This window comes from Oryzias latipes, chromosome 12 (assembly GCF_002234675.1).
Source record: "Oryzias latipes chromosome 12, ASM223467v1".
In the NCBI taxonomy this organism is placed as follows: domain Eukaryota; kingdom Metazoa; phylum Chordata; class Actinopteri; order Beloniformes; family Adrianichthyidae; genus Oryzias; species Oryzias latipes.
The window spans coordinates 2772060-2794780 of NC_019870.2; the positions used below are offsets into that span (position 1 = coordinate 2772060).

The 22721-nt window shown below is 42.8% G+C and overlaps 1 protein-coding gene across 2 annotated transcripts in view; it reads right to left on the reverse strand.

Moving 5' to 3' along the window:
- LOC101165407 (zinc finger SWIM domain-containing protein 6) overlaps positions 1-22721 on the reverse strand; it is a 55751-nt gene that overhangs the window by 26243 nt on the left and 6787 nt on the right. Inside the window, exon 1 of one of the 2 annotated variants that reach the window (XM_023960365.1) lies at positions 8624-9739. The exons of the other annotated variant lie outside the window; for it this stretch is intronic. Coding sequence (XP_023816133.1) covers positions 8624-9044 — 421 coding nt within the window. The 5' untranslated portion in view covers positions 9045-9739. Of the gene's footprint in view, positions 1-8623; positions 9740-22721 lie in introns of those variants that run through there. 2 annotated transcript variants of the gene reach the window in all.

Sequence of the window (22721 nt, forward strand, 5' to 3'; positions counted from 1 at the left end):
AAAAGTAAATTGAAATAGAAAAATTATTTCCCATCATTTTTGCAGACCAACCAATTTCTCTTTAGTGTTGAAGCAGAAAAACATTTACTACAAATGACACCCAACATATCTTATGTCAGGCGTCATTTGTGTCGTCTTGGAGAATACAGCTTCAACCGTAGAGTAACGTGGGAAAACGCCGGTTTCGGGGCGAGCCCTTCCTCCTCGCCGTTCAGCATGGCGGCTGAGTCAGACGAGCCCGTGGGCCGGAGCGCAGGATGGGTACGGGCCTGCAGCGGCTGTTGGACCAGGAGAACGGGATCATTTGCTTTTTTTTTTATTGCTACTGAAAGGTGGAGCATGCAAAGAGGAGGGATAATGACCTGAAACCAGACGGGCCATCCCTGCCGGTTTAGGTTGTGCGATTGTGTGAATTTGGCTACACAAACACTGACGAGTCCTTCCTCTGCGTCAACAAGCCAGGGCATATGTGCTGCACACAAGCCGAGGGTTAACCTGGCAGAGCAGGTTCTGATCTGGATCTGAAGGAACGGTTCACCGCAAACAGTCCTTATTTTAACTTCCATCAGAGCCTCAACGTAAAAAGATAACGTCCAGAAAGCGACATTTTCCCTCCTGAGAGGGTTTGTGGAGGGGAGCATCCGTCTGCGTTTAGCACGCTGCAGCTAGCTGCTCTGATGGACGACGCCTTCACCTCCCCATCACGAGGAGGGCGTCCATCACAGCTCCTGAGGAGCCTCTGAAGGACGTGGGAGGCTCCTAGCTGCTTTGTCTGTCGTCAACCAGGCTGCTCTGTTTGCACAAGGGGGCCCCCTCTGTGTGGGGACCGGCCTGCAGGGGCCCCGCGGCTCCCGGAGGGCAGGCCTGCAACAGGCTTTGACTTGCAGCGTGGCTGATAAAACTCCCCAGACACGAGCGAGGAAAGACACGGCTGCAGGTTTGGAGCGCCGGGAGGAAGGCAAACGCGTTGCCAAATCGGGAAAAATGCTTTCTCCTGAAATCGGACAGCAGCACAGTCTGAGCGGACGTCTTTAACCAAAACGCCGCCTGCTGTACCAGCTCAATGGTAGAGTGTCAGCCCTGTCACTGGAAGGTCGGGTGTTCAAATCCAGGCCTAGTCATACCAAAGACTCTAAAAATGGGACTCAGTCCCTCCCTGTTTGACACTTAGCATTAAGGGGTTGGATTGGGGGTGTTAATCCACCAAATGGTTCCCGGGCGCGGCTGGGTCTGCAGCTCGCCGCTCCCCCAGGGGAGGGGTCAAATGCGGAGAACAAATGTCACACGCCTTGGTTTGTGACAGCTAATGACTTTAACTGATCCGAAGAAAATTCAAATGCTCAGCGGCAACGAGGTTTCCCTACTTCGTAACAGTTTGCCCTGGGAAAAAAAAGGTCTCCCTGATCCGTAACCCACATCTGGAACCAGGTTTTCTGTTTTACAGCAGAACCACCCATCTGCCCGTCCATCCATCCACCCACTTAGCCACTTGCCCATCTACCCATCCATCCACCAAACCTGTTGAATCCCTTTTGGGGTCAGGGGGTTGCTGGAGCCTATCTCAGCTACTGATGGGCGAAGGTGGGGCAACACACACATTCACACCTAGGGGCAATTTAGAGACCATTAGCCCACGAAGCATGTTTTAGGCACCCGGAGTAAATCCCACATGACCAAGGAGAACATGAGAACCAGCGTCCAACCTCCAACTGTCCTCCATTGGGACTCGAACGTGTGTAAAGAAAGGGGTTTATTACATGTTTTAAAGAACTACCGTGATGAAAATCCTGTTTTTAGCGTGTTCTTGTGTCTTTTTCTTCATAATGGAGGACATATATAAAGAAAATTAAGCTCAAAATTGCATTTCTGGTGATTTCTTTATTGAAATCATTGCGAATCGGGAGCAGACGAAAAAAATGTTTGGAAAGATCGCAGTTGTGACAAAGAAACTGCAATGGGCGTGGCCACAAGTTTCCTGCTCCATTCTGATGCTTCCACTGTCAGACTCATAGATCCACGAACATCTTTGTTTTCCTCGTCTGAACTGGAATCTGGATCTGAACCGTACGGCTGGATAGCTACGATATTGCTCGACCTTTTTGTTGCACCGCTAATGTTAGCTTGGTTGTAAGGGGCTGTAAGCTAGCAGGACAGCGTGTAAGAGATGGAGGGTGGGCCTACTCCACGCCAACAGTCCTGCCCAAAACTCAAAGGTGAATTTCTAATAAACCCCTGCCGCTCTGCAGAAACTATGTCCTAGAAAAGTCATCATTTTCATTAACAGACCACCAAAAACGCATTGAAAAGAGATCAAAAGATGACTTTAAGAGAAGCAAACGCTGAGACGCATCACTTCCGACCATTAAGGTATTTCATAATCAAACTATTTAACCACGTGTGACCTTTCGTTTTTAAACCCTCTGGCATTGATCCAACAGGCGTGCCGTTACGCAACACGCGATTATCAACAACCTGTCGGCATGTTCCAGCGAACACGTCATCACCCTCTGAAATTAAACCAACCGAAACACCTTTTTCTGTTCCACGAGAAACAAGAAATGCGACACAAATGACGCCGTTTATGTTGCCGTGGGGGATTTACCTGCAAAACAGAAGCTTCTGTCCAAACCAGACGCTCCTCTAAAGTCGGATTTGTGCAACGTGACGTCCGACACGTTGCGATTACCACAATCCTTCTGGATGTCAGAAGATGCTCCTGTGTGAGCTGGCAGGTCCAGAACCAGGCCAACCAGACTTTAGGGCCAAATGGGCTCCAGAACCGACTGAACCTTCCCCCATGGCTAACTTCTCCCTTTATTGAACGTTTTCCTCGCGTTTGCTGTTGCAGCAACTTTTTTAAAAGCCTTCAGAAATAACAGGACTGAACCGACATTCTCCACAAGAGCTTCATGGAGGTGAAAGTCCCTGAAACTCTCTAGCCGTCATTAGAAGTGAGGAGGAACCAACATCTGCTCCTCCTTCAGGCAGTGAAGAGTGGGAAGGAGGTGCATGCTAAAACTCCACAGAAAGGAGTGTTTTCTAGCGCCTATTGCTCCATATGATGAACCCGTCCGTCGTTAGCGGGTCGATTGCCATCAGAGCTGAACTACACGGACGGGACGGTCGGGCGTGTTGGGAAACGACAACGCGAGCCGAGCAGGATTTATAGAGCTATTTGAGGGCAGACGGCGGAAACACCAGCCGCTCCCCTCCTCCATCCGCCGCTTCTCCCCTCCAGCGAGTTGAAGGTTAATGACGAGGAGGTGCAGCAGAAGAATACAGATGTGTGAGATGGCATTCAGCAGCCAGGACCGCAGAGAAAGAGGCTTTTTTTCAAAGGAAGACGTCCAACTATTTCACCCCAACGGTCACTCCACCTCAGATTCTGGTCCGCTTTGACCAGAGCTTCAATGGCCCCAAGTTCAAAGGTCATCAGTTCGGGTGGATCCAGGTCTATTCCATGTAAAAATCATTTGGCGTTTAGCTCTGGCCTGCTCCAATGAGCGCCCAATCACGCCCCAATAAACATTGATCTTGCAGCAGAAGCATATCGAGACGCCATTAACGCCGGCCAACGAGCTGAAAGGCAGAGCGAGGTCGTCCCTCTGGGGGCTCAAGGTTCTGCATCATTCAGCAGGCGCGTTCATCGATTGGTCCTGCAGATGAGGGACGGTCGTCAGTGGAGGTTCAAGTCCGAGGCCTCGAGTAAAAGCGCTTAGCCGGGACTTTAGAGGGCGCCGCGGCGATCATTCGCAGAAATCTGCTCCGTTCAGAAGGTTTGGTTTTAGAAACATCAAACCAGATTCAACTTGGCAAAAAATAAAAGGTTTGATGACATTAAAAAAACTAGAATTTTGAATTATGAACCAAATAAACCTGAAAGTTTGAGCACAAAACAACAAAAACAGTGAGAAGGCATCCAGTAACAAATGAGAGTCGATTAAAATCCCTGAATCTTTAGTAGAGATCACTTAAAGGCCAGCACAATAAATGGTAAACTTATGTGTATTAGACGTATAATACCTTGAAGTATTTAATCGGTCAAACTTTATGACATTGACAAGTTTGAGTGGGGTGCGTTAAAAAATTTTTTCTTCCTTTTCTTGCATAAATCTTCAAATGAATTGGGGAAACTTTCAGCAGAGATAAACACGCCATAACCATTCCAGTGTCAGGAGGTGCTGGCCGGCGGTTTGACCCACTGAGGCAGATGGGAGCCAATCAGTGGGGATCAGCAACGGACTCCAGTGTCCAGGGGACAACCTTGACCTCCTGTAAAGTCCAAGCTGCTTAAATGTGACCCAATAACGGAGCGAGACGGGAAACAAACACATGGCAGCAGCTGTTTGGGCTCCACATATAGAAAAAGGCTCAAATAAGCATGTTCTGAGCGCGTGGAACCGCCAAAGCCTGTACTTCAGCCCACACCTATAATTGACCTCAATTGACAAAACGCTGTTTTTAAAGAGACAACCACGTGTTTGAAGGGGGCGGAGCCTGTTCGACTGGAGGAGGGTGGAGCTCCCAAAAGAGAGAGGGGATCTTTTGGGGGACAGAAACGTTGGGCGTGGACCTTTGAAGACTTTTATTAGGACAAATTCCACAGGTTGGGTTTAAAACCAGGTGGATCTGAGATCCCAGAACCGCCTTCTGACGACTCCTGGTTACATTCTCGTTTGTTAGCAGGAAGGGGTTTGGGCTCTTCTTCTGAAAGTCACATCTAGTTTCAGATGATTGGCAAAAATGGGTGCTTCTTTGAATGAGTTTTGAAAGGAACGTTAATATTTACTTCACAAAACATCTCTAAAAGTTTAACAACTTAACTTTCCTTAAAACCAATTTAGTTTAAATCCAAATGTCTATTTCTCTGGGGGAAAAAAGAAGATTCGATCCATTTTAGAACTGGAATCTTCCGTCCAGTTCTCATTTACTGTAAATGTTTCAGACCAACTTGGACCACTCACAGCTTACTGAGGACGTCTGACTTCAACATGGCGGCGTCCATATTTTGAAAATCTTGCAACGACTAAATTTTGTTGGTGCCAGAAGTAAACGTTTTTCCACTGGTGACATCACACTCGCTCACTCCAGTTCTCAGATACAGTCGATGGTTTTAACACACAGCGGTCGTCCTTCCACCATTGAAAACTCCACTTTCAGGAAGCAACTCACTGTTCAGGGTTACATCCTGACCTCCAAAAAGTCGCCAAATATCCTCAAACGGGTTTATCCTTTTTTTTTCTTTCACTTAAAATGGTTTAAAATGTATAATTGTCTTTAAAACCAGACATTTTATCACTTCCATCTGAGCATTTAAGCAGTTTTTTTTACAAGGAATGCTGGGAAATTTATTTGCCAGAATAAAAGGACATTATTAAAAATAATAATAATTCAAGAAAAGCGAAATAAGTTAAAGTTTCATGTTTACATTTTAGAGCTTCATAAAGAGCATTATGGATCTGCACTTCCTCTATGGTTACCGTGGTTACAAACCTGTAGGAGGAGGGGGCTTTAGCAGAGGAAGGAGTTGAAGACATTGATACGGTAAAAACAGTTGAAAAACCTTTTGTTTTTTTTAAACAATAGAGCCCCAAGCGCAGGTTTCTGAACCTGCAGCTGGGTCGGAGCCGCTCGGCTGATGTCAGACGGTCCTCGCCTCCTCCTGTGGCGTTTCAGCTCGAAGCTGCTGCTCCTCTGAGCAGGATGTGTCTCTGCTGCTGTGACCCTGTGATGAATTAGACAAAACCCCTTTCATGTTGGTTCTCGGAAAGAAACCGGCGTCTCAGAGAAGTCGTCTGCGAGCTCGGATGAAACATTTTTGCATTTCGTTTAGGACGTACATTTCACAGCAGAGTCTCTGAAAACCCACGACTTTAAAAGATCAGACTAGTCCAACACGCTATGAATCCTGGGTAAAGTTTCAGAAACAACCGAAATCGGAGTTTCTTCTCCATTATTGACTAAATCTAATGAACACCCCCAATGCCTTTTAAATTATCGTCAACGTTTCCTTCCCTTTAATGAAATCAAGTCAAGAAAGAATAAATGTTTAAGTCTGACGCCGCTTAGCATCTGGACGGCGTGCCAGCCGGGTATAAAGCCGCCCTCACGGCCTCAGGGGCCGGCCTGTTGGCCACTGCGGAGGGAAACACAGGTAGCGGTCTCCGATTAACAGTGGGGGGTTTGTTGCGGGGGTCCGCAGCTCCGTCGTGCCAGTTCATTTCCTCAAGGTCTGCTGCGCGAACCCCCACCCCCTCCGGTGCGGCCCACACGTGGGGGAGATTACATCTTTTATTTATCACTTCTGGGCTCTGTTTTTCCAGCAGATTCCAGGCCCGAATGCAATCAGCCAAGAAAGCCTCCCTGTGTGAGAGCGTGGACTCGTGTTATTCCTCGTTTACAGATACCCGCTTCCCTGTGGGCGCACCTCCTCCTGGAAACACATAGACCCCCGTTTCAGCCGGTGGAGGAGGTGCGCCGACAAATACACAAAGAACCCTTCAGCTTTTGTGGGAGGAATCCAAGAGTTCTGATTGTATTACAATTTAAATTAAGCATGGAGTGTAAAGCCTTAGACGCCCCGAAGGCTACGGGTTTTTGGGTAGTCCGGGTACATGGAGGGTCGTAGAGAAGGACCGGCTGCATCTTAAGGGAAACGCAGGTGTGTGTTGCAGGCTTGAGGCTCGTACGGCCACCTAAAGGGGTTGGAACATACCATGGTTCGTGAAGTACTTGCAGTGTTTCGTTCACACCGTCCTCGGCGATGCGCGTTCAATCGACTACTTTTGATGAAAAGTCTACATAAACACATATTTATGTGCATTTCAGGAACTCTGTGTTCAAAACTCTCATGTTCACGAGTCGCTATGCACATTTTTAAGACAGTTTTTGGACCCCGCGTACCAAACACGCGGCAATAAAACCTTTTCACAAAAGTTAAACCGGGTAGAACTTTGACTGTTCAGGTACTTGAATTTTCAAAACACAAAAGTACCAACCGTTTGGAACAGTTGCGTCCAGATTTCTATGACACCAAGTCTTCCATGTATCGGAATAGAGCTGTGACATAAAAAGATCTGCCAGATTTGCACCTCTTCGACATTTCAGGTAGCCACAGTCCAGTGTAGACACCGTATGTCACATGCCCAGTGTGGACATCACATACGACTAATTGATTACGGACTAATTGATTATGTACGGGTGATGCTGGGTCAAATGCGGAGAACAAAGGTAATGGGACTTCAACTTAGTCGTTAGTAAGTAAGGCGCAAGTCCTGGCTCCTTACGGATTCTGCACAAATGCGACACACACAGGATACGTAGGTGATACATAAGTAGCCGTAGGACGTACATACAAACTACACTCTGATTGTCCAATTTTGTTATTGCCAACAGTCAAAGTTGTTTCTCTTTCGGCTTTTCCCATCACGGGTCGCCACAGCGAACGAGTCGCATGGTAAACTTGGCAATGTTTTACGCCGGATGCCCTTCCTGGCACAGAAGTAGAGAAGAGAACAGGGAGCAGCCCGGAGTCGAACCCTGGTTTCACGGACGGAAGGCGCCGCAAACCAGCACGAGCTAAACCGGCTGCCCATTGCCAACAGTCAAAGGGTACGTACTTATCGCTTGAACAGCACTAACTGACCCCTTGCGCAGTGGTCCATGGTCGGTAGATTGAGGAATAAGTCGAACGATACACCTGCGTCTCACCTACCCACAGTGTACCTGTAGAAAACATTGACATTATGTCTCTACAGCCCCCCTGAGTGGTCTACGATCCTTAAGTTGCCTGTGTACCCTCTACAAGTTTGACCATTCTTCACCCACAGACATCCACCCGTTAGGGCAGTTGGGACTAAGGCCTAATGGGATTACAGCCCTGTGTGCGGAGGTGTTCTGAGCCTGATGATCTCACGTGTGACAGCCTGCAGGGTCAAAGGCCCGACGGCGCCACAACAACAGGCTGCAAACCCCCAAGTCCACCTGAGCCGCCTCTCAACGCGCAAACACAGGCGATTGCAGGTGTGTGCTGCAATTCCACCCACTCCTGCTTCAAAGGTCAACAACCCCCGAGGTTTTGTTCTGCCTTTCAGGAAGGAGAAAAAAAAAAAAAAAGAAGTCCGACTCCTGCTTCCCCGCATGGAAACCTGAAGCAGCAGCTCTCCCTGTTTGATCAGAGTCAACAAAGCCACAATGCATCGCTAATCATCGTTCAACAGTGAATCCACGGCACCACTCACAGCTACTCATTCAAATGTAATGCATGGCAGTTAGGACCCAGCCCAGAGCACTTCCCCTATTACTCAACCGGCTGTGGAGTCATCTGGAGCTGCTTTACAGCCACAGGGGCTTTAAACAGAAGCTCTGGAGGAGGAGGAGGCGCGTTTTTGGTCAGAACCTCACCTGACTGCTGAGAAACTGGAAAACACTGAAACTTTCAGCCGCTGCCTGGAACGTCAGTGGGTTCCTCCTCCTCCACCCTGTTCCATCTTCACCCACAACTAACCGGGTCACACGCTCCCCACTCACGTAAATACCCCCCCCCCCCCCCCCCCCCTCTCGGAGCTCCTTTGTTAGTCCGGCTCCTTTCCGTCAGCCTGGTTCCGCGTGGACAGACACTCACCCACTTGGAGGACGTTGTCCACGCAGCCGCTCTCCAGCAGCGCGACGCCTTTCCGGAACGGCAGCCGCGTGTCGTCGCCGCTCTCCCCGCCGCTCCCGGTCTCCTCCCCGCCGGTGCCGAACGACGAATACATGCAGATTTCCCGTTCGCTCCTCGGGAAAGACCAGTACACGATCCGCCTCTGGACGGGCTCCGGGATCCGCTCGAAGCGCTCCTCCACCCGCTGATACGGCCACTTCTCCGCCACTCTCCGCGCCGCGATGTCCAGCAGAGACTCCGGGCCGCGGCGCCGGCTCGGGTCGCCCTGCGAGGCGGCGGCGCCGTCGCAGGGGCCCCCGGCGGCGCGCTGGCCTGCCCGGCACGTCGCTCCGAAGCCCGATCGGCAGCAGAGCCGCTTAGCTGGGGGGCCGCGCTCCGCCATGATCCTCCGCTCTGACGGCCACGGAGGAAGTCAGCGCAGCATATGAACGGCAGCGGAAAGCGAGGAGGTTAGCCGCGGCTCGGTTGTTGGCCGGGTATGACCGAACCATCCTTTTATGGGAACATGGGGGCGGGGCTTCCTCAAGCCTGTCAAACCCCTTTGTTGACAAATTAAGAGAAGGCGGGGTCTGCGCGTCTGGCCCCCGCAGTCAAAACCGACTCGGGGATTCGATTCCCGCACGGACGCTACTCCTTTGTCCGCCTCGCTTCGCTTTGAAACGCGCTTCGCCGGGATGAGGAGCGGCTTCCAGGCGACAGCAGTACCGGTGGGACGGAGAGACGGCGCTTTGTCTGCCGGATAAGAGGAGGATGAGTGCGGGAGCCTGTGGGCGGTTATCGGCCTGTCAACACTCGAGCCTCGTGGTATGGGGGGGAGGGAGAAATAACGTAGCCCCGCCCCTTGTGACGTTTTTACGCTCTGCTGGAATTTGAAGTGTTTCAATAAAATGAGATATATGGAAGGCCGAGGAGGCAAAAAATATATGGAAAGCTGTTGATGCCCAATTAAAAAAATAAATGTATGCAAGTATTTTTCAACCAATTTTCAAAGTAACATGCAATTCTCAATTGACAATTCAATTTGTACTTTAAATATATATGAATAAGACTTTTACTATTTAGAATTAAATGGGAAAAATTATAATTTAATATGACAGCTTTAAAAATAAAATATTAAATAAAAAACAAAGTCAACTGCCACGAAAAAAATATGGAAGGCTGTTGATGCCAAATTTAGAAATAAATTTATGCAAGTAATTGTCACCCTCAAAGTAACACAGTTTTCAATGGACAGTTCAATTTGTACTTTGATCATACATATGAAAATGCATTTTGCAATTAAGAATTAAGTCTGAAAAATTATAATTCCATCTGACAGCTTTAAAAATAAAATATGAAATAAAAAAAAGTTCAATTGCCTTTTAAATTTTCAATGGGTTTTCCATGCCACACTATAAATAAAAGTACAACTTGGTCGAATTTCTAACAAAGGTGAACACGGTTTTAGCAGTCATACAGGTCTTTCACCCTTGAGTCAAAGTTAAGTTTTTTTTATTTAACCAGATTAGGTTCAAAGTTAAGAGACAAGTGCTAAAAAAAACTAAAATCAGCAGTTCTACAGATAATAAATATTTATTACAAAAAGTTTAGGTTCTTTAGCCACTATAAAGAATGTTGACAAAAGATTGCATGCAAGAACTGATATTATAGTAATGGTTGTTAAAGATAGGTTTTTAATTGAAGGCATGTAAAGGTGGTTTCTCCATCTCAAATAATACATTAAGGCAGCATTACCAACAGTGATGTGTATCGCTAAAAAAAGTCAGATCCAAACATTTGTTATGTTCACTTAAAAACAATTTTCAGTTTGACAACAGCTGTTTTCATACTGATTTACTATTTGCAAAGGCTTCAAATTCCTGGAAAACATTTAGAGGTGGATTCATTCTAAAGATACGTGCAGTTTTTAAAAGTGGAAGAACTAAATGTTAAATCCTAAAAATGAACAGTTTCAACTTTTTATTTACAGGAGCTCAATAAAGATCAGACCGTTTGGTCTTTTCTCATTCTTTTTTTCCAAGAAAATCCTAAACTTAGAAGATACATTTTCTTTGGAAGTCAAATAAAAATAACAATTTAGGCTAAATCAAGTACAACCAAAATATAAATGAGCTAAATAAATATCATCATCCAAAACGATATAAATATTGTTTTGGATGATTGCGGTTGAACAAGAAGCAAGAAAATCACATTTTCTATGAAACAAAATCTTTTCTTTTGTAGAAATGAAATAAAAGTGGGTTCCAATAAACTGTATGTAAACTTATACATTTGAATTGCAGAAGGTTTGTTGTGAATCAAATAATCCTTTGGTGATAACAAAGAGACCATGAACCGACAGCCCTGACATCAGACAGTTGCAGCATTTGAACCCCACTTTCCTGCAGGAAACACCATCTTTCAATGGTCTCTGCACCTCAAACATGGAAAATGAATTCCTGTCCATTCCAATGTGGCCTTCGGTGGACTAATGCCTTCATACGAGGAGGATACAAACACACAAAGCATTACATGTTATGCATTTCTATAAAACATTGGCCCGCTTTAGAGATTTGTGTCTTCCACACGGCACAGGAAAGGCGTTCTGGTTGAAATGACAGTTGGACATTTTGGAACAGCTGCAGCGATCACAAAGCCTGGAAACTGGGGCTGCAGCACGCTTCAGCTTGTCCGTGTTTGCACTATTCAAATGATCTATTGGGCTTATTTGCACAGGTTTTTTTTTCCATCCTAAATATCTATTAATCTCCTACTTTATTGTTTCTATTCAAAGACGTAATATCCTCCTTTTAAACCCTACCCGGGGAGCATTTCAGACACAAATTTACACAGCTTTACGGAGCCTAAGCGCTCCGCCATTTGTCATCATAATGAGTTTATCCGTCATGAGTTACAGTACCACCTGCTTCAGGACAGCATTACCATCAGTCTCATTTCAGCACACACCGCGCCATGCTGGGTAAATGATTCGGGCCCCCTGGATGAAAATCTCCACTATTGTCTCATTGTAACCTGCAGTCAGCACAGAAGAAGCAGAGTAATGAGTGAGCCTGTTCGCACAGCATGATGGGAGCAGTGGGTGGGCCGGGGAATGAAGACAGCAGCGCTCGCAGTTACTGCAGGAAAAGACCGTTCTGAGTTTAAACGACTGACTCAATGCTCCGTTTTCTGCGTTCGTTACCCTAAGCTGGGGAGTTAAAACACCAAAGCTAAAAGTATTTTTCCCCACTGATGGAATTTTACAGCAGAGAAAATTGGTTTCCTGCACCGCGCTGGGGTGGGGGAAGGGGGGGGGGGGTTGACTTGCACCAGGGTTCCTTGGTTCCCTTTTTTTTCCGGTAGATCAGTGTGAAAGTTCACTTGAACTCTGGTGGGACCAAACAAACCAAAGGAAAAACAACATGTCCATAGCGTGAAGGTGAAGAAGCAGCAACCATGGAAATGTTGTAGAAGGCCCATCATCATGAGTGTGGAGGGATATTACTACACGTTAGTCGGAAGATTATAGTGGACTGATTCAAAATAAATGTAAAAATTAACGACCCTTTAACACGTTCACTGAACTATTGTAACTCTCAGACCGTTTTTGCAATTAATGCAGCGGATTCTGAAGTGGAGAAAAAGCAGCTTTACGTGGTGTTTTAACACGTTCTTGTGGAGTTTTTTTTTTTTTTTTATATAATGGAGGACATATATATATATATATATATAAAGAAAATGAAGCTGAAGTGTTTCTTTATTGAAATTGCTGCAGATATGCGGTTTGAAAAAGATCATTATTGTGACGTAGAAAACACGCTGGGCGGGGCTACAAGCTCCATTCTGATGCATCCACTAACGGACAAAAAGATCCATGAACGTCTTGGTTTTCCTCGTCTGAGCTGGAATCTGGATCAGAACTGGACGGATGTATAGCTTCAGTATTGCTCGCCATTTGTGTTGCGAGACACCCCTAACCGGTGTCGGGGTGTCTCGGGCACCGTAAGCTAGCAGGAGTACGTGCAAATCCGACGGATGATGGAAGTGGGGGTGGGCCAACTCCGTGCAAACAGCTCAACTCAGAGGTGAATTTCAAACAAACTCCTGCCGCTCTACAGAAACTATGTCCTAGAAAACGTCACAGGTTTTTTGATTTTGGTAAAAACACAGAAATCATAATTAAAAGACATATGGGAACCATTTTAAAAATGGATCAGAAGATGATCGGAGTGGGACTTTAAAGGGGTTAAAGGGGAAATTCACTGGGGCGGTGAGCAGTCTTTCAAGAGGGGTCATGGCCTACCCCTAGCGGGGTGCTAAGACATTTAAGTAGTTTTTTTTTTAGAGAGAATCTAAAAAAACTCAGTTATTCAATGACTCTGACGTAGGGATCGATACTGTTTTCGATTGTATCCAGAACCAGTGTGTTTCGAATGGTTCTGGTGTCTAAATGTTGTTCAAACTGGTGGTTCAAAAATGGAAAAAAAAACAAAAAAAAAAAAACACAGCAATTCCCCCCAAAACTTTAAAGTGTGACAAAGCAGCATGATGGTGAGAGCGCTCACACCAACGTTCCCAAGATGCTTTACGGTCTTCTTTCTGACAGTCTGCACTGCGGCGCTGCATCTCACGTCGAAATAAACACGCGTTTCACCGCTCTTCACCGCCGCAATCGTCTGTTTTCGGAGCGTTGCGCACATCCATCAAGTCGCCGAATTACAATCTTTCGCTGTGAAGGAAATCCAACTTTTCAGTCGCTTTGCCTTTTGCATTTTAACTGAAGCTCCGCCCACGCCCAATCCATTTTTTTGTCACGAGCCTGCCCACAATCGTTAAAAAAGATAAAGTGATTGGCTAGAAATGCACAGCAAAACTAAATGGAGAACAAGTGACTGACATGTTTTTATAAGGTTTTTATACCCTTGCTAGCGGTATATCCAGAGGCGTCGGTACCGGTACCAACTCGGCAGTGAGTTTCAGAACCCACCTTTGCTCTGAAGAATGAACTGAGCTCACTTGATCTCATCTTTGGTTCTTCCTTTAGGTCGTGTTGATGAATGCAGCATCAGAAGCTGCTCAAACTGTTGCCTGAACAGCTTTGTTTGTACATTCCCGACTCTGGTTGGTTCCTTAAACTCACCGCTGCTCAGTGGACAGCAGTCATGCAGAATGGATGTCAAACAGTTTGCAGCTTTTCCAGGCATGAAGACGCTTCAAGCAGCCCATTAAAGTGATTTCTATGCTAGAGTGTCTCTGCTCGGCTGAAAATGACCAGTCGGGGCGATAATGACACCGTGGCTCACTCCTGGGGATAATATCGTGCGCGCACACACATGCACACATGCACACACGCCTGTATCATTCATGCTGGGCTCATTTGCATCCTCATCAGTATGCATGAAATTTCTAGCTGAACTTTAATACCCTAACTACTGCATAATGCACTTTAATGAGCATAAAAGTAAGCATGACAATTAAAACTCACATTAATCACTAAACGCTGAGGGGTGGGGGGTGTGATGGAGGGAGAACTCCTGAGAGGAGAAACTGGGGTGAAAAATAAAGAAATGTGGTCGTGCTGGGAGAGGGTGATTGAAAGTATGGGAAACTTAAAACCGTTTTTTCCTGTCCAGAACTTTTAATTTCTTTAAGAAGTGTTGTATCATTTTTTGGTTCGTCCCTTTGTTTCGCTTTGTCCCAGCTGCGGTTTTTCCTATGGGGAATGTGGCCGGTAGCCCAGGGCACAATCTTGTAGGGGGCGCAGAAGCGCCCAAAAAAAAAAAAAAAAAAAAAAAAAGCTTTTTTCCTTGCAGTTTTTCTAGACTAAACCGCCCATTTCCACATAAAGTTGGTCAAATTTGCGCTAGGACACTATTGTGTCAACTTGCTGCTATAATGTCAATGAGGTGGGGTGGGGGGTATGGGTCACCATCCAGTGCGCCAAACTAGTCAGGACCGCCTCTGCTTTGTCCTAAACTAAAAGAATCAATTTCCAAACCAATTTCTTTCCTTCGGTTGGAACAAACTGAATGTGAGGAAACACTGAAGCTGACAGAAGCAAACATGAGCTCTCAGATCTTCACACCCTCCATGGCGAGGTGCAAATGCATTCTTTATCTTCTGGAGTCGGGTTTTTCTCTAGAACCGATGCCTGCCTGCTTGTTGGAGCCTTCTGATGAGTTCTTTAATTTTTTTTTTTTCATCTGTTGGAGGTTTTTCATTTAGACTTTGGTTTCACCCTCCGTGTCCCATTTTAGAGTTCAAAATGTTAAATTCAATGCTAGAGTTTTTATTTACCATCCAACATTTTTTCTCGCTCCATTTTTATTAAAAATGAATACATAAACGTAAACATAAATTCACTTTCACAGTTTTTAATGTGAGAATAAAAAACATAATAAAACCTATTAACTTTTAATTTTAGCCGTGTTTTGTTTAAAATGAATTGTGATTAGACTAAAAATATTCCATTGTTTCTGTTCTTGCATCGTCTTCAGCTAAAAAAACAAAAAAAGGCTCTACATTTTTAGAAGGTTGGATTGCCGTGTTTCTCAGACCATAAAGCATTTAAAGTCTTTTAATTTCCTCAAAACTCAACAGTGCACCCTTTATATAAAAACTGATTGTGTTTACTGACGTGGAACCTTTTGCACATCGTACACGGCGCTCACAAATCTGTCCAAACGTTTTAGTACAACTTTAGCGACTTCGTAGCTTGATTGCTGGAGCATTGTGGGTAATGTAGTCAGGAGTCTGGTGGAGTCATGCATATTGTACTTCAACATAACGAAGCGAAACAGAGAGAATATCATTTTATTTTTGTTGTGTTACAAATGCACAATGTTAAGCATTATTGTCCATAAAGTTTTAACAAATGCCGCGTTGGTCTCGCCGCAGAGGCTGCTTATACAAATATTGTGTCCGAAGTCCCTCCCTAATCCCCAACTACTAAAAAAACTATACAATGCAGGACTATATGTGGTGCCGTGGATTTTAAAAGCAATTCGAACACGATGCTCACTACTTTGTTTTATGTCAAAGATGATGTCAGCGATTTCCTGAAGGAAAAACCTAATAAATAGGAACATTTCACAAAGATTATTTATGAATCCACAGTGTTCTTCTGATTAAAAAAAAATCATTCAAATGCAATGCATTGTGGTCTATATTTGCCAATCTAGCGAGTGTAGATGCACTCTGGTATTTGTAGAGACTTCTGGGAAATTTCTAGGGCACTGGATTTTGAAAGTAGTGAAGGAATTCGGACACAAAGTTATGAAGAACATTACAGTTCATCAGAAAAACTTCCCATCAACCCTTCTAACCAATTGCCTGCCTCTAAAGCACGTGTCAAACTCAAGGTCCGCCATGTCATTTTATGTGGCCCGCGAGAGTTTAAAGGTTATTAATTTCTTAAAATAAAAAATAGAAATTGGTGTGTATTTATTCATATCCAGATTGGGTAACTATACAATAGGACCTAAACACTGTCCATATAACCAAATTTAAAAGGATGCATGCTAGAGTAACAAGCAAACATATGTTTTCTATGTAACTGTAATTGTCACTTTAAAAAGTTATAATAAATAAATAATGAGTTATTTAACATTAAGGAGTAGTTACATTTATTTTTCATTACATTTAGTTACATGTATAAGTTATATCTGGCCCTTTGAGGACAGCCACTATATTGATGTGGCCCTCGGCGAAAATGAGTTTGACACTCCTGCTTTAAAGCCTTATAGGCCTTCTGGGTAGTGTAGTCATACCAGGTTAGGGCTGGCCTTTTAGCCAAAAACAAAACAAAAAAGTACCGTAGTCCTAAAGGCTTTTAAGGAAATGTAACATGAACAGCATTTAACTTCTGTAGTTGTTGTGGTCATAGTCACTCAAAACAAATCATCTTAAACATTTGTGCAACGTACTCAAAGTTAAGCTTCAGCCGAGAACAAACTGAACTCCATCAACAGGATTAAGTTCAAATGATGCAACAGTTGATTTTAGCGAGTTCCACCGCAGAAGAAGCTGCACATCTGAAAGTGTTAGGAATCCATGCGGCGCGTCAACAAAAACCTTCAGAAGACGCTATTTTCTGCAAACAAAAATGACGCCCCGACACCACAGAAAACCTTTACACACTCACCCCACGAACCAGAAAAAGGTCGCAATGACACAAGTTTCCCATTATTAGATCCACCTATTAAACATCAAGGCATCTCAGACACATGTTGCATTTATTACCCTGCTTTTTAACCCAACTCGCCCCTATTTACTCCAACTCCTGCCCTAAATCCTAAAATCCAGGGAGAACCCTTTTAGATTTGTGGGCTTCGGGTCGGCGAAAACCAAAACCACGGCGTCATCTTTCCCGCTGGCGCTCTAAAAACTGCTGAGCTCGCTCTCACCCAGTCATTTGTGTCCTCCCCCCGGTAAGAAGACGACACATTTGCAAACACAATGAAAGGGTCTAGACACATTTGTGCACTCACAACATGAGTAAGGCAGGCGGTCGGTCGGTCTGGCGGGCGGGTGATCTCATCACCATCTCCGCTGCAGAGCTGACACATTTCTTCCTGTGGTTGACCCTCTTTCCTTCTTTCAGCTGAACTGAGACTTTAGGGGGAGAGAAACTACATTTGCATTTTTGCAGATTTGTTGTTACCTGGCTGAGGAAGGCCAGCAGGGACGGTGACACAATGTTCTGCTTTTTTTTATTTTTTTTAAAGTCATTCTCACCCAAATAACCATCTTTGAATATAAACAAACACAAAGAAATTCACATATGCAAATTTTGGTAACAAATAAAAAAACAAATGTTTTTTCAAAAACATGATTTTCCCCAATATTTGTTAATTAAACACCAACTTAAAAGTGCATTTATGGACTGCAGAGTGCAGCATCAAAAAGAGTTTCTATAATATTTATGTAGACCAGAGACTAGATCAGAAGTGATGTCATCAAACCCTAATATGGGCAAATGGGCGGGGTCAACAAACCTGACAATTGTTTAAGCCAGTCACCCTTCAAACAAAGTCTACACTGTTTTTAGGTGCAGCTTAAATCTTAAAAATAAAATACTAAGATTGAAACTATTTTTTTTTTCAAATACAAAGTTCCTTCGTTTATCACAGGAGTTACATTCTAAAAATAATCCCTGATAGACAAAATCTGTGAAGTAGACATTTTATTTTTTATAATTATGATCAATGTCTTAAGGCTGTAAAACTTCTCCCTACAGACTTTCTATTCTTTTCTCAGACAGACATGAACATTTTAACACTTTTGTCTGCTACCCTGCATACAAACATAAGTCCAGGGTTATAGAATGAGTCAAATGTTTATGTAAATTTAACAAACTGAGGGTTTTTTTTCTACAGGACACACAGCAGGGAGGAGATTAACTGCCTCATTGACAAGTTCTGCAGCCAGAATCGCGGAACACAACGTGCCATTATAATTAAAATGTTGACTGAACTGCTAACCTAACAAGCCACCTAGTGGTTATCTGTGGAATTGCAATGTATTTCTCCTCGCTGACCTAAAAATAGCACTGTTGATGTCTGATGTGACCATTGATTTTATCTAAACACCGGACTGGGTAACCCCTCCCACTGAGGCCAATTCCTTCACTACGCACTACATTGGACATTCGCCGTTTTGTAGCGTTCTCCAAACCTACAACTTCAAAACGCAGTGCCCTGTAATTTACCCAGATGTCTCTGCTGGAAACCAGTGTGCATCAGTGCTTACTAGATTGGTGGATATGACCCACAATGCATTGCGTTTGAACATTTTTTTGCACAAAAAATAAAAAGTATCTATATTATTTTTTGATAAATCATCAACGTCTTTATGATCAGAACACATTCATAAATAGTCACCGTAAAATGCTCGTTAAGAAATCGGTGACGTCAAATTTGCAGTTTAAAAGCATACCAAAGAAAAATTGGACGTAGCCTATTTGTCAGATTTACCACTCCTGTTAACCCGTCTTTTTTAAACATGTTCCTGATAATCATCTTTTTTTTTCTTCTGTAGTTCAAGTTATAAAGAGACCAATCAGATGCCTCAGTAAAAGTAGGAGGAGCCTGCTAGCCCACATTAAAAACGTTCGACAGATTCTGCGTAGCCCTCTTTCAAGTAGTGGGGGTGTGACCCTCCAACAACCTCACTCCTGATTGGCCAGAGTGGTTGCCATAGAGACGTGGACTCAGACCGACTGGGACCGATCACTGCTTACTGACGATGTCTGGCTACAACATGGGGGCGTCCGTATTGCGAATAAATGACGACTGAATCGACTTCATTTCCGGAAGTGAACCATTTTCAAATGATGACGTCACTCAGGCTGTGTCCACCCCCTCCCCCCCAAACCCCTAACTACTAGAAAACTTTGTAAACTTTGTAGAGTTGAAGTCGTTGATTTCACGAAGTTAAAATCTAATTGCTATAAGCGTTTTGCAACGATTATTCATGAGTCTACTTTCTTCTGAAAATAAAAACTTTGATGGTTTATTAAAAAAAATACATTTAAATACATTTTTTTAGTAAAAATTGCTCAAAAACAATGCATTGTGGTCTATATTTGCCTATCTAGTGAGCATAGATAAACACTGGTTTTTCGCAGAGGCTTCTGGGAAACTTGCAGGGCCCTGGATTTTGGAATTGTGGATCCAGACAGCAATACAACATGGCAAACGCACTATATAGTGAGTAGGGAAGGAATTCGGAGTCAATAGTTTTGCTACAATAAACAGAGTGGATTATTGTTTAACATAAAATTAAGAGTTTATGTATGTACTTGTAATGATCAAAATGTAGTCTATTAATATTTTTTAATTAAGTCATTTTAGTGCTTCATAGAATTTTTGCTTTACAAAATTCAAGTTTGAAAGACTAAATGACTTAAGAAATTGGGAGAATATTATTTTAATAATCCAACTAAAAAACAAAACAAGAAAAAGTACAGTTTTTCCTGGAACTTTTACATATATTAAAACATTTTAATACATTTTGACGTGAATAAAACCCAAGTGAAGCACATTTGAAGTGGTTTTATTGGCTGACTATTTGATTTTAACGCCTGGCTTCAGACTGACATTGATTAACATCCCGGTCTGTCACAACAGATTCACTCTTTGATTCGTTATATTTTGTGACGAGCTGAAAATGTCAGCGTGCCGTCTAGACTTCATGTTTAAGCATAACTGTTAATAATTCATGCTACAGTGCCCATATAATAATATTAATATGATCATCATTTTTAAAATGAGACGTCCAAATATATAATTCATCAAGTGAAGCATGTTAATAAATGTTTTAATCTATGCTTTCAGGGGATTTGATGGGTTACAAAAATACAAAAAAAAATCAAAGTGAACCCTGTAATCGAGTGGATTGCAGATCACCCTATAGCAACAATGATGCTTTTTGTGTGTTTATTTTAAATATATCCTCACAGATTATTGGTGCCGTTTTTACACTTTTTACTTTTAACAAAGTGCAGTTTTCAAAGGGATTACAGTGACAGGAAGTATAATTCTTTCATGTGGAGTTACTTTCCATTGAACGGAAAAAAAACAAGCCGTGTTTAGTATTTAAGACAGGAAGTGATGTGCTTTTTGAGTTTTGTTATTTGGCAGATGAAAGGGAAAATCTGCAGAGAAAAACACAAACACTTCACAACCCAAATACAAAAAAAAAAAAAAAAAAGTATTTCCATTTGAATTACTCGAAATCGACGTCTTTCAACTGACTTTAGGGCGCTATGTATAGATAAATGCATACATTGAGACGTTTTACAGCTGAAGGCTGATAATCATTGGATTCTGAATGGCAAGAATAAAGCATGAATTGGGTTGGCCATATTGACTACAGTTAACTCCGCCCACCTAAACAGGCAGTGTAAAATGTGCCAATCGCTGGGACAGAAGTGAAGCTATTTCCATTATGTAACAGATGATTTTTTTCAAAAGTAATCGCATACCTTAAGCAGTCTATATCATGTCATTTCAACTTTTTAAAGTTTTTAAAGTAAAATTTTCAAAGTGTTATGATACACTTTTCTCTGAAAGCTTAAAAATTGCATCAAACATCTTTTGTAAAATAAGTGCAGTAAATTTACACGTTTCTTTACTTATAAATCTACCAGATTTTAAGTTGTGAATTTACAAGAAAAATAAAATCGTAAGTGAATGACTTTAACCTCGATTTTTACTAGAAAAAAAATAAAAAAAATAAATCGTAAATTTACGAGTTTTTTTCTCGTTAATTGAAAGCTCTTAAGTCGAAAATGAACAAAAGATAAATTTATGACTTCAAATCTCGCAAATTCACGTGTTTTTTTCATGAATCAACGAGATTTTAAGTCGTAAATTTACAAGAAAAAAAAAATCGTAACTGTATGACTTTAAACCCCGATTTTTACTAGAAAAAAAAAAATCGTACATTTACTAGATTTTTCTCGTGAATTTACAACTTTAAATCTCGTAAATGTATGCGTTTTTTTCCTCATAAAATCTACGAGATTTTAAGTAATACATTTACAAGAAAAAAATTGTATACGTTTTTTCTCATGAATTTAGAACTTGTAAATTCATGCGTTAATGTATGACTTTTCTTTCTCGTAAATTTACAAGAAAAAAAAAAGTAAATTTACGATTTTTTTCTCGTGAATATAAAACTTTAAATATCGAATTTTCTCTTTTTTTTGTTGGCCCTCATCGTAATTTGGGTTTGTAAAGGCTTTTTTAAAATAAATTCTCAAAGTTTTTATTATCAGAATGCAGTGGATTCTTAATTAGTTTTCGCAAAATGTTCATATTGATGAGGATTTTTACCTCTGTAAATGCGTGAAAAAAGGAAATTTGAACGACTCGGATTTAAATTAAAATCCAGGGCGCTGGATAGTCTTGAGGGGTGAGGGAGGAGTATTCGGACACAGCCCTGAATGGAAACGCATCTGTTCACTCCTGTTTTTAGGTGAAACGGGGCAGACAAGGAGACAGACGAGAAGAAAACTGTGACCCAGAACCTCTGGGCATGTCAGGGATTTAAATTAATTTGAGACTGGGAGACGTCTCTGAGCCCATCATTTCCTCACTCCTCGTCATTTACGTTCCTGTCAATTACACAAATGAGTTTTAAACTGTTATTAATCCTCCCCCAAAAGTTCCCGCATCACCGAGGACTTCTACCAAAGATAGCAAAGGCGTTTTTAGAGCGCCTGTCCCATCTGATCTGATCCGTCCGGGTTTGTGCTGATGGAATTGATCCCTCGGGTCGATGCAGCAACAGGCGTGATGGAGCGACGTTAAAGGAATCAGAGAAAAAAAAACAGTTTCCCTGTTTGTTCTGCTTTTTAATAATCCAGCAAACAAGCCTCGGTGATGATGCGGAGCGGAAACGATCCACAGAGGAACGCTCATATTACAGACCAGAACCGTGTGGCTGTTTCATATTTTGTTGGCTGTTAAACATTAATATGGAGATGACATTTTTGTAAAAAAAAAAAATCCCCAAATGGAAACTTCTGATACCTAAATCTATATTTTTTTTGACATACTGCAGAGCTGCAGGGGTAAAGAAAAAATGAATAAAAATCACAAACAACTGTTAAGTTCCTCCATCCTATCCCCAAACGTGATGAAACATAAATGCAGGAGGAGATTTTGCCCTGAATATTAGAAATTATGTTGCAGTAATAAAAAAAAAGCTCATTTCATCCTCCATGTGTTCTTAGCATCTAAAAAATGAATGAACGCCCAGCGAACCGCTGAATATTTCAGTCGGACCATTTTTCCAAATTTATACAGGCTTACCGATGCCCCCCCCCCCCTACAAAAAAAAAGATGGTATGAATTTTTTAAGTATTTTGAATAATTAAGTTGAAAGTGTTTGGAGGTCCTGATAAACTCATCTAAGACGGGAGTGAGAGGAGGAGAACATTAGAAATTTATTATTTCATCAGTGGCCATTTATTATTAACAGGCAGAGATCCCATTAGCATTCATAGACAAAGGGACTCCTGGGAGGACGATTCCAAGGTGATGTGATCAAAAGGAGGAAGCCCAGGAGGGAA